Source organism: Athene noctua, chromosome 1 (genome assembly GCF_965140245.1).
Source record: "Athene noctua chromosome 1, bAthNoc1.hap1.1, whole genome shotgun sequence".
Taxonomy (NCBI): domain Eukaryota; kingdom Metazoa; phylum Chordata; class Aves; order Strigiformes; family Strigidae; genus Athene; species Athene noctua.
The window spans coordinates 21,353,690-21,366,267 of NC_134037.1; the positions used below are offsets into that span (position 1 = coordinate 21,353,690).

General features: G+C 35.8%; 1 protein-coding gene across 2 annotated transcripts in view; it reads left to right on the top strand.

Moving 5' to 3' along the window:
• The window catches only part of EIPR1 (EARP complex and GARP complex interacting protein 1), a 96,962-nt gene that overhangs the window by 44,264 nt on the left and 40,120 nt on the right, over positions 1–12,578 (top strand). For both annotated transcript variants that reach the window (XM_074895684.1, XM_074895685.1), the window contains one exon: positions 294–450. In XM_074895684.1, coding sequence (XP_074751785.1) covers positions 294–450 — 157 coding nt within the window. The remainder of the gene's footprint in view (positions 1–293; positions 451–12,578) is intronic.

A 12,578-nucleotide genomic window follows, 5' to 3' on the forward strand; every position in this document is an offset into this window, starting at 1 on the left:
GAAAACTTGCCTCCCAAAGAGTTATGTTTTCATGAGCACTGACTTTTGCCCTTTAACAGAGAGAAGCGCATTAAATGCGTGCTAATTATGAGTTTTGCAGCAACTTGGCTGCTAACTTGAGGTCTGTGTCTGTATTCACATTCTGCATTCTTTGAATTTATCTTGGTATAATATTTTTAAATATTTTAAACAGCAGATGTGCAGTGCTTATAGATTTGTGTAAATGTTGATGCACTGTATACAAAATTTGTCTCCCATACAATGATCTGTTGACATTATTCTCTGTTGCTTAGCTTCAGACAGTAAAGTCATGACATGTGCTGCTGTTTGGAGGATGCCGAAGGAATTGGAATCAGGCAGTCATGAATCCCCTGATGATTCATCAAGCAACACTCAAACCCTGGAGCTACTCTGTCACCTTGACAACACAGCCCATGGCAATATGGCCTGGTAGGATTCTGCATATTTTATACTCCTAGAAAAAAAACCTAAAGGATAGACCTGTGCTGTTAGTCTTGTGCAGATTTGTATTGTAGAAGCTATGCTATACACTTTAAAACTATTGAATGTTTTTTTTTAAAAAAAAAAAGATACAAATTGGATTTTTAGTCCCAGATGTTTCATAGATTAAAAACATATATTATAGCCCTGCAAACACATATGGAGTAACAGCCTGTGTACTGTTTTAATGTGTTTCTCCCCACCTGCCCCCATCTAAAACCTTTGTTGCACAAAGGTATAATACTTAGCATTGCAATCTTTTTATGGAATATAAATTTGATGTTGCACTTCAGTCTTTGTTTTTCAGTCTTCACTCAACTGATTTGGCATAAGTGCAAGTAATTTATTGTTTGTTAGGATAAGAATTCATTATATTATATGGTTCAGTTTAACTACCCTTTTCTGTTGCCTAAAATATGACAAAGAGTTGCAGTACTGCAGAGGGTATTACAGAGGTTTGTTTCCATTTCCTTTCTATTATGTAAAAGAAAGATAAATTTGTCCGCTGTGTATTTGCAAGTTTTTTGCTTTATGGGTAAGTATATGATGTGTTCCCACTGCTTCCTGAACAAGATACAGGGCAAAGAAATGTTAATATACTCTGTCCTTATTTTACCAACTACAGTGTTGTTTCACACCATTTGAAACCACCTGACCATCTTCCCCTGGCAGGAAAAGTTGAAACTATAAGAATATGGTCTGCTGTAGTCCCGGGAATGTTTGTCAGCAAGAATATAGAGTAGGAGCTGGTCAGGCAAGCTTTATAGTACCTTTCACAATTATCAGAGCATTTTAAGAAAAAAATGTAGAATAACAGAGCAAATCTTTTTTGTAAACGAGTGACAACTCTGAACTGAAGCCGAACAAGGATAATGCAATGTCAGTGTTGTATTTTGCTGTGAAAATCTTAAATGAGAGTGGAAAGGGCATCTTTGGTTTCTGTATTCAGATACCTGCTGTGTAAGGTATCCATCATAATCTCATTATACTTAAATATATTCTAGTCAGAGTAATTTTAAATTATATCAAAAGGGAATAATACTTAAAATGAGTCTCATCTCCTTTTCAAAATTTGGCTACATAAAATTTTTTTTTAATTAGCTTGCTAGTAAAAAAAGGTGGACTTTAGAAGTGATAGTTAATTCAGTTGTTTATTATGTCATACACTGTACCATAAGATTTAGGCATCTATTTCTAGCCACTAATTTCTAGGTTGAGACTTTTAGATTAAATTTCAACTAAAAAAAAAGGTAAATAGAAGGTAATATTTATTAGGTGATTCCTGGACAAGATGAGACGTATCACTATATTCAAAAGTGTGTTGTTTAGGCTACTTTTGTCTAAAATCTTGGCTTCCTGAATGTTAAATTTCTTCATAGTAGTCTTTTTTTTTGTTTGTTTTAATTGTCACCTTTTACCCCTTAAGATATGTATATACTGTCTTTTAATTTTCCATACTCTGTTTTTATCTGATGCTGAGATTCCGGAGCATTGTGTGGTAGCCTGATCACCAGAGGAGGAATAGGGGGCATATCACTGCTTTATATCATATATGTCAATGCCAAAAATCAGGTGTTTTCTCTAATATAGCTTGTAGTAAGTGTAATTTTCTGTCTCCTGTCATCTGACTTTGTTCACTACTAGTGATCACAAATATCTGCTACATTTAATACCTGTTTTCTATGTATGTGTGTGTACATACACACAAAGATTTGAAATTGTCCTGTGTTAGAGAGATAAAAGGTATAAATGGAATACTTGGCATTAGTACCTCTCATATGATCTCAGGCAAGCACAACTGAGGTAGAGGATCTTGTTCTAGAGTAGGCTTTTCTATTCCTGCCTCAATCATAGTGGAAACAGCTCACATAAATGAATAAAATAAACGTCTTGTGCCAAACGTGTGTCACTTAACAGGTCATGTCCCACTGAGTAGTGTGTTGACTATGAATAGCAACTTAAATGTTCTTTTCTATTACACATTTCAGATGAAACTAGTTTAGACACTTATGGTACAGTTGTTAGAATCAACCATAAATGAAAAGCAATTTCCCTGAATCCAAAGTGTAAATACTTTTCAAACCTCGATGTGAGACCAACATTCTGGTGTACACAGTTGCTTTGTATGAGATCAGCGGTGGTCTGGCATCCAACACTCACAGTAAGAACTCTTATTCTGGCTCTGTCACTTGCCTTGCCTTTAGAGCATACTCATAAACATTTTACTCACAAAACACAGGCTGAACCCAGGGGTTCAGTGTGACTATATGCACTTTAAGGACACTGTTTAATCCACAGAGCTCAGTAAAGCAGTGTACCACAACCACTACCCTCATTAAGGATGGAAAAGTTTTGATGTCTTGATAGCTTTTGGAATGATATGTTTTAAACTTGATTAAAGACTTAATTTTTTTAAGTAATTTTCAAAATGGGTCAGAATGCAAGCTTAAAAAAAAAAAGTGTAAAAAAAAAAAAAAAAAAAAAAAAAAACCAAACCCCAAACAACCAAAACCTGGGCTTTTATCACATCATCTGATGCTAGGCAGGGAAGAGTGCCATAGTTGATAGTACAGTTTAGTGATGCAGGGTGTAATGTTGATACCAGCCTTCACGTCACCTAGTGTGAACTTCTGTGATTCCAGTTAGTAGCTCATGGGAAGGTGTTTTGTGTGTCTTGGCATCCATAGGAGAGATGCTTCACAATATTCATGTATCTGGGTTGCAACTTATAAGTAATTGAGATTCAACTGTACTTAAAAGGAAAAAGCAAAAATACCTTGAAAATGCATCGAGTTCTGTACTGTGGCATCTACTGCCTGTCTTTGGGCTTTATTTGCTTATACTTTTGTTCCTGGGTTCCCTGCTCTGCTTTATTTCTTTTTTTCTTTAAGGTTTATCTTTTTTGAATTGTTTTTCCTCTTCCATTAAGAAAGCTTGATAGTTGAAAAATCGCCTCACAGATTTTTCTGGTTTGAGTATTGTGTACTAGGTAACGAAAGGGGGGATTTGGGTTTTTTCCACGTCTGGCGTTTCAGGTATTGGTTTTGCTCAGTTGTTTGCTGATGTTAAGAACAACTGATCCTGTGTTTCCTTATCTTTATCTAGTCTCCTTTATGGAATGCTGTGCTCTGAAATTTCTTAATAAAAACTAAAAGGAGCATATTTAATGCTCGTTCTCTTCTGTGAATCAAGATCAAAAGAGCATTTCCAGTTGATCGTGACTAAAATCCTAAACTTACCTTGCATGTTTGAACACTGTGCCCTTCCTGCTCAAGATCCTTTGAAATAATTTTCTAGTCTTGACAAAACCTTTGACAAAAATATGGTCTCCAAGACATTATAGGCAAGTGAAAAAGAAATGTGCTTTTCTATTGTTCTATATTATCTGGATTGCATGAGTTACTATGTTTTTAAAAACTAATCATTAACTATACACTTCCGGTTATTGAGATTGTTTACTGTGTCTAAGCTTTGAATTTGGGATCAGTCAGAACTTTTACTCACTCTTGTATGGCATAGAGTTCAGAAAATTAAGCAGGTGCTTAAATTAGGGAAATAGGTCCATTAATTGCTCTGTTAGGTTCAGGCCTAAGACTTTTTTTCATCCTTTACCTACTGTTTCTCACATGAGACAAAATGGAAAGATTTCAAGTCCAAAATTCCCAAGTGAATTACTTCCAGAGTGGGGAAAAAAAGAGATATATGGAGATTTGTGTGTTTATAGAAAAAGCATTTGTTTGTTTAATTTTGTAGATAAATGTATGTATTCACACAGTGTTACACATGTATAACCACAGGTATGTTGCCCTATGAAATGTTTTAAGATTCAGTAATTAAAGGAACTTGCCATTGGGTATCTTGCAAGAAGCAGTCCAATGTTCAGTCTGGATAGGAGAGACCAAGGAAACAGAACAGCATTTAATGAGATTTTGATTACTACTCTGAGTGTAGCTTGGAGGAATCCCTAAAACAGTCTGTTAAAATCGTGAAGACTTATGTTTTATGAGTAAACTACTGTTCTACTTCTTCCTCAGTTTTCCTACAGACTTTTTTGATAGTAGATGTGACAGGATAGTCCTCAAAGGAAGAGGATACTACAGGCCATGAGAGAAAGTGTAGTCTGTGAGATCTTGAACTTGGAACTCAGCGGGGACTTTTTCTTTTGTCAGAATTAAGGGCGCAAAGCTGGAGTTTCTCCTCTGGCATCTGCTGGGAGCAGGCTTGCCTATGTCTGCTTAATGTCCTACTTTTTGCTTTCCAAATTTGGCAGGTATAAAATAGGGTGGATGCTGCTCGGTAGCAATGTGTGCCCTTCAAAACTGAGGGGGAACAAGTGAACAAGTTGGATGGTCATCCATGAAGTAAATTTGGAATAAAATAAAAGCAAAATAAATAAGGGGAGAGCATTAGATGGACTGTAAAGGGAAAATGATTGGAGATTACACTGACAAGAAAAGTGAGAGCTCAATTGTGGGAGGCCTGAAAGGTGAGAAATGAAGAATTCGTGTTTTATATAGAAAACAATAGTTAGCTGCTAAAAAAGGTTGGGAAGGGATGAATATGTTAGGAATAATGATAGATTACTTCATTAAGCTCTTCTGCTTGCTGAAGTTGAATTTTTTTAGTGTCTCCCACTCAATCAATCCTAAATACGGACTTGCAAATATCACTATATCCAAAAGAAATTAGGGAGGAAGACAAATTAAACTTTTTTCTTTAAAAGTCACAGATGTTTCAAGAACTCTGGGATGTTTATCACTAAAATATTAAACTAGAATTTTGAATTCACAAAGGAGAAAGTTACTATAAAAGAGCTATTCCCACAGACTTTTAAAGTACTCACATCTTATTTGCTATTTCATTTAAGGTCTCCAGATAGAGTACTGAGAAATACCATCTCTTCCTTGACTGTGTGATTGCACAGTATGGAGCAACCTTATTAAGATTAGCTTTCTACAAAGCCACAAATTTGTTACAACAGTCCTTTCAACTTGAATGGACATTTATTTAAGATACATGCCTCAGTTTCATCATGTTCATTCCATTAATGAACACAGTCACCTGATGAAAGTTAAGCACATCTGTAATTGATGTCTTGAAGACAGGTGTGTAATTGTATTTCAGAAGTGAGGTCCAGAAGTGTTTTACTTACTCTTTTTGGCCTTTAAAGTAGTATTTTAAAAAAGAAACAAACGAAACCCAACAAACCACAAAACATTGTCTCAAATAAAAAAGCCGAGAAATAAGAGAGCCTGAAACTCAAAAAAAAAAAAAAAAAAAAAAAAAAAAAAAGGAAAATGCTATTTTTATGAGTTCTAACACTTTCACATTGCATTCGGGTAACACTTTCATTTCCTGTCATGATGTTGGTAACACTAATTCTTCTATAGTACCCCTCTGATAGGCATCAGGTTATATGTTAAAATTGTGCCTTAGCGTTTCATTTAAAAAATAAAAAGACCAAAACAATTGGACTGTATCTAATGAATTTAAACCTGGAAGTAACACTTCTTTTAGGAGGATGGTATGCTTTATAGCACAGAATGTGATAAATGCAATCATAATGTTTTTGGTATGAATACCTTCTTTAACACTTCATATGTCCCAGTACCAGAAATATAATTGTGAGGAAGGAGATCTCCTTGATATTTGTGTAGAGGTTTCTTTGAGAGTATCAGGAGTGCCAATTGCATGGGCTGGGATATAAGCTGAAATCCAGGTGGTTTTAGGTTTGTTGGGTTTTGTTTGTTGGTTTGTTTTTTTTAACAGCTGCCCAGCTGATACTAATTGTACTGTAGGCCTTTCAATTTTTTCACATAATACACAAAATTTTAGAGCTATCAGGAGAAACCTGTCAGTGAAGCTTAATAATTAGTGACAGATTCAAACAATTATTAGCATTTAAGAATAATTCTTTCACACCTGGTTCATTCCATGCATTTACATCCTCCATCAGCTGCCTCTGATACTACAAAGGTGAGGTATAGAGAAAGATTTTTGGAAGAACTTACTATATGAGAAGTGTCTTCACTAGGAAAGTAATTTACAGCTGGTTAGCAGTACTGTCACTCACCCCTTTATATTCTGATCCTTTCTAAAATGACAAAAATTTTAACTGTATCTTATGTTCTACTTCTCTCTCTTTCCCCTTATTAATTCTGTGTGATATCCTGAATTCTTTACAAGATTTTCTCTTGAATCTCTGATTATCATTTATTGTAAATAAATCCATGTATTATATATGAATCCAAATGTTTAACCATTTGTTTTCTTTCTCACATTTTTTTTTCCTAATTTTTTCCCTTTTATCATCCTCTAAAATGGGTCTGGAACCAGCAGAGTAATTTATATCAGTCATGTCTCTTTCATTACCTTGATTGGTTTTGGTAATTTTGAGTGGTTAGTATTGTATAAGTTTAAAACTTTAAGCTATTCAGTGTAATCATATATACTAGGGAATAATTGAGAATCATTAGTTGCATAGTGAATTAATAAAACATTGTGTTATGTGTCCAGTATATTATGTTAATTTTCGATCAGAATTTATTTGACTCTAGTCTTGTAAAGCTGAGAGAAACTTAGTGAAAGTAATATCAGACACTGAAGCAAATGCTAATGGAAAACAATGCTGTATATCGTGTGTGAACTTGCTCTATGTATTCAGTTAACATAACCACTTTTGATAAATTCAATAGATTTCATATGTTTAAAATGAAAATTAGTTTTGTTGAAGTCTTTGCAGTTGTTTGTGTTTACCTTGCATTCATAAATTGTGATACAGAAAAAAGTACAGAAATTGTGTTGCTCTACAAGCAAAAAAAAAATCGGTTTGTAGAGTACTATTTCACTTCTTCCCAACTTGAAAGTAGTTTTTTGCTTCAGTTCTCACTGTGCTGTCATATTCTCTAGTTTTACTGCCAAATTAGTTGAGCTTTTTCCACTGAAAGATAACTGAACTATTTTTAAAAGGTGGTTTTTTTCCTATTTATAATGCTACTTTAGCTATTCTTAGCACCAGAAAAAATACGTTTGCAGTCGGCCTCAGCTGATTTTGCAGGTTAAATAGATACCAGCTGGCTTTATTTTCAGTTTTTATTGAATTGCTTAAAAGGTTAGTGGGAACCGTTAAAAAAATAATATTGCAGAACTGTGGAAAAAAATTAGTTAGGAGAACTATAAATGTTCATGAGGAACTAGCTTTGAACAGGCACCCCTGTCTTCTTGGTCTCGGACTCTAGTTTGCTCTCCAAAACCCCATTAAGCATTTACTATTTAGAATGTTTATTACTCAGAATAGAATTATTTCCTAGCACAATATTATGTGATGTTTAGAGTGTTTACATGGTAGTTAAAAATTCAGGGCTTTGTAATGTCTGTTGGATGAAAAAATTGAGCCTTGTACCTTTGTAATTAAGTGCATCTACTTGGTAAAATCTATGTGAGACTTAAGGGGTGCCCTGCAGCCTCAAACAGTCCATCCAGCCCAGTGTTCAGCCTCAGGCAGTGATGATGGAGAGGTTATTTAGTGAGACCAGACTAGCTAGAGTCCCAGCTACTTCTTGTAGTCTGTTCACCTCAAATTCCTCCCGTATCCACGGTAACTGGATCAGGGGTGTTCGAGACTACATCTGTGCCAGGTCCGTGTAAACCTTTATCGTTCTTGGTTTTGCTCTCCTTTTGAACAGAAGTAGTGGTGGCTTTCTTCAACTATCAGTGCAGATCCTGGCAATCCCAATTTTCTTAGGCATGTGTTTCAAATCGTTGGAGTGTGTTTGGAGGAATATTCTGGGGTTTTGGGTATTGTGTGTCTGTGTCCTGTTGTGCCCCCCCCCCCAACCATGCAGATGTCTTGTTTGTTACAATTAGCAATAAATTAGTAAGGAAATGCTATATCTATGTTGCCATCTTTTAAAAAAATGCTGTATGAAAATATTCAAATTGCCATGTCTGCCCCTCAACAAGTAGATGTGAGTTTCTTTAATGAGTCTGCAGAGATTGCTTTTGCCCACTCCAGCTGTTTCACAAATAAGCTTGCTTCAGCCCTTAATTTTTAAGTTAGTACATGGAAAAAACTATTGGCATCATGTGACCTCCAGAGGCTGGGCAGGACTTCTGCCTGACAGCTTGCTGTGTGCTTTCCTGCCAGATATTAATACTACTAAAAAGTTTTTCCTGGGTTAACCACCTACTGATCTTTGACAGACAGGCTGGCTATGTTTTTCTTTCATGACATGTCACATATTCATAATATTCACTTAGAGGTTTTTTTAAGCCCTATTCAGGTAACAGAATGGAAGTGGTGTCCATGGCATCAGCTGTTCCACAAGCAGTATGTTGTAGAATAATGGAGGTTATGTGACTTTTGTCCATCTGCTTTAGAAATGAATCCGAGCTTTACACACAGTTTTCTCACTGCCCTTCCAGTTTCACTGAAGAAAATCATATGTGCTGGGGGGTTCTGTTCGTTCACATGTGCTGTTTATTGTATATGTCAATTAATCCTAGCTAATAGTAATCTGTTGTCAGTGTCTGCGTATGTGAAATGTGTTACTTCTTTGAAGCATTTTTCCTGTTGGTGTTAATAAAGAAGGTGAAAACATTTTTTAATACTCATGTAAATCTTTAAAATATTGATACTTTTTCAAACAGTTCTTGTTTGACTCGTTGGACATGTTTCCTGTCCAAAGTGTGTTGTCAATTGATTCATTTTCATATTAATAAATAGGTTTCAGCTCTTCAGTAAATTGTCCTAAAACTGTTAAAAATATTTGTCTGTGTAAAAGTATTTGCAGATCGTCCTAGCAGATAAACAGCTTTATGATTAATAAAGTCTTTTTCTGGCATGGAATATGGAGTTCAACAGGTATCATTAACTATGCTGCCAAAACACTGTATTGCTATAGTAATTTAACTGCATATACTCTAGACCTTTTGTTGTTATAGGTAGGTCACCAAAAAAACCCTACAGCTGTAATGCATTCTGCTGTCTCAGCACACCTATCTCACATGGACTTGTTCTAAAACACTTGTAAAAAGGAAAAAGAACTTACAGAATGTTTTAAAATAGCCATTGAGTCCTCAGATATTTTAGCCATCAGTAAGATAATTAAAATACTACTGTAAAATATTCATCATGGTAATGTGACAGAAACGTAATGTAACTTTTGCAAGAGCTGTCCTATCTGTGGACATGTATTTAGCATTTGAGGAATATGGAAAGGCATGGATGAAACATAATGAAGTTAAAAGGGGTTTGTGTATTTGCCTTAAAAGTATTATTTGCGAGTGTTTCTGCCATAATATTGAAGTATTCTTGTTGTAAGTAATCCAATATTCATTACTTTGAGGAAGTGCTAACTTTCTTAATCAATTGTATTCATCAGACTGTATTTGATGTTTCATAGAATTTCAGAAACAATTCCTAACCTTTTTAATTAACACCCACCCTCACCCCTCACAAAGCGCTTCTCTCTCTCCTCCAAAAGAGAATAAATGAGAATAAAACAGCCCTCTAGGTTACATTTAAAAAACAAACAAACCCCCCAAAACCACACAGAAACAAACAAACAAAAAGAAAATACTGGGGAGATCTGTTGGTAAGCTATCTTTTATATAGTCGAGATATTATGGAAATATCCTGTGACTGTGCATTCTTAATTGAAGACACATTAGTCTTTAACAGTACTACTCTGGTCAAACCAAACCAGTGCTATAACTTCCAGCCTAATGGAAATCAACACAACAGGGGAAGCCAGGGGTTATAGTCTGTTCTTGTACCCTGGTGTTGTTATAACTATGTTTATCACCACTAAAAAGTTTAGGAAATGTGTTGTCTGTATGTGATAATTCATTTGTCAATTACTCGGGTTTGATAGACAAAATAGCTGCAGACAAAACTGAGAAAATTCCTGAGGCTCTTTGGGAAGGACAGGCTGGGATGATGAGGAAGAGAGTGTCATCTCTGTGAGAGAGCTGCTGGAGTTCATGGAGCTCTATCTGGGGATGGATGATGAGACAAATGAGAGCTTGTAAGTAAGGATTAAAGAGCAGACCACTACAGATGGCACAGTAGGCTACATCATCAGGAAGAAGAATTAGATAAGGCCTTCTGCAGACAGCTAGAAGTAGCCTTATATTTGCAAGGTCTTGTCCTCAGGGGGCACTTAACCACTCCAGTATCTGCTGGAGAGACAGCACAGCAGGGCCTAAGCAATCCAGGGAGTTCCTGGAGAGAATTGGTAACGTCTTGACCTCAGTGACAGAGGAGCCAATGAGGAGAGATAGTCTACCGGACGTCATACTTACTTATAAAGAAGGAAGAGCAGGTTGTGGATGAGAAGGTCAAAGGTGGCCTTGGCTGCAATGGCCATGAGATGGTGGAGTTCGAGATCATGAGAGGAGGAAGCAGTGCAAAAACTAAGCTCACAGCCCTTGCCTTCAGGGAGACAGACTTTCACCCCTTCAGAGATTTGCTTGAATAAGTCCCATGTGGTGGGGTCCAAAAAAGCTATTTACTATTCAAGGATTGAAACTTGGGAACAATCTGTCCCAGCAAGAATAAAGTTGAGCAAAAATCCAGGTAATATGCTGGTTATGCTAGTAAGACGTAGACATTAGAGGAGAATGCAGCATCCTAAAAAATCTAGTATATCTTTTACACCTTTGAAAGCAGAACTTTTTCTGGAGAAATGAACTAATATTCCTCATCCATCTGGAAGAAATACATGTGACAATAAACAGGCAAAATCAGCCTTAATATCATTAATCAACCATAAGGACTTGTCTGCAATACCAAATGAACATGGAGAACCCCCATGACCTTGATAAGACCATGCTACAAGGCTACTTCATGGCACGTATTCCAATTAGTGCTACCCATGTTTCTTACTCTGGGATTTTCATATGGACTGTCTGAACACAGAAGAAAGAATCTGCTTCACCCACAAGTCAATAGGAAGGAATTCAGGATTTCTTAGGTTACTGCAATCTGAATAACTGTAGTTACACTTGTAAGAAATCTCACCACACACTCTACAGGAACTGTCTGCGTATAGAACTTGATGATGGTTTTTTTTAAGCAATAAAATACACACAGTAGAGCATGGTTGTCTCGAGTCTAAAAATGGTTAGTCATGGCTTCTTTTCTAGAAAGTACATCTTGCTGTTTACTGTTTCACACATTTAGTTGCATAGCTTGCTCCTGCTTTGCATCCTCCGGTAATTACTCTTAGTGCTGCAAATATATACAGAATGTAAGTAAATTGGTTAAACCACAGACTAGAGATGTTAATTCCTATTTCATGACTTGAAATATTACCAGTAACAGCTTTTGTCAGTTCATATGTAGAGTTTGTATAATCAATTTGCATGATTTTACTTTGTCTTTTTAAGCGTTATTAATATGTAAACCCATGGCTAGCCAGACAGAAGTTTGAGATTGTTAATGAACTACGCAGGTGTTCACATGTTGGTCATCACTTTAAATCATTAATAGCTCAAGAGGAATTTAGTAGTTGTTTCTACAAAATGGATATTCCGGAACTCCTGCTTAAAATCAATGAGTCCTATATCTTGCTTTCTTGTAACAAATTCACTACCATGCTTTCTGTTAGATCGTGTACTCCTAGGATTCAGGATGTCTTTATTATGTTTACCTGTTCAATGCTGAAATTAATTGGGCCTGTAAATCAAGAATCACAATTCTTTTTCTCATTATAAAGGTGTTTAATTGCAGCTGTGGTAGACAAGGAGATGTAGTAAATACAAATATTGTGGATGACCCTTTATTATTTTGCGTTCTGCTTTATGATTTTTTCAAAAAGTCTTTATGGGGTTGCCAACACTGTAGTATAATTTAAGGGAAAAAAAATTAAAAGCACTTTAGACTTAAGTGCTTTTTCTGTGTCACCCCACAAGGACACAGTGAATTCTCTTGTATTCATTTGTACAGCAGTTTTATTTCTCTGAATGTAAAAATACTTTAAGAACCACTATAAAACTCAGCTGTCTTTGGGGTTCTTGTCCAAAATAATCTTTAACTTAATTTTTCATTATTCTCAGCAACCTCTTAGCTAAAA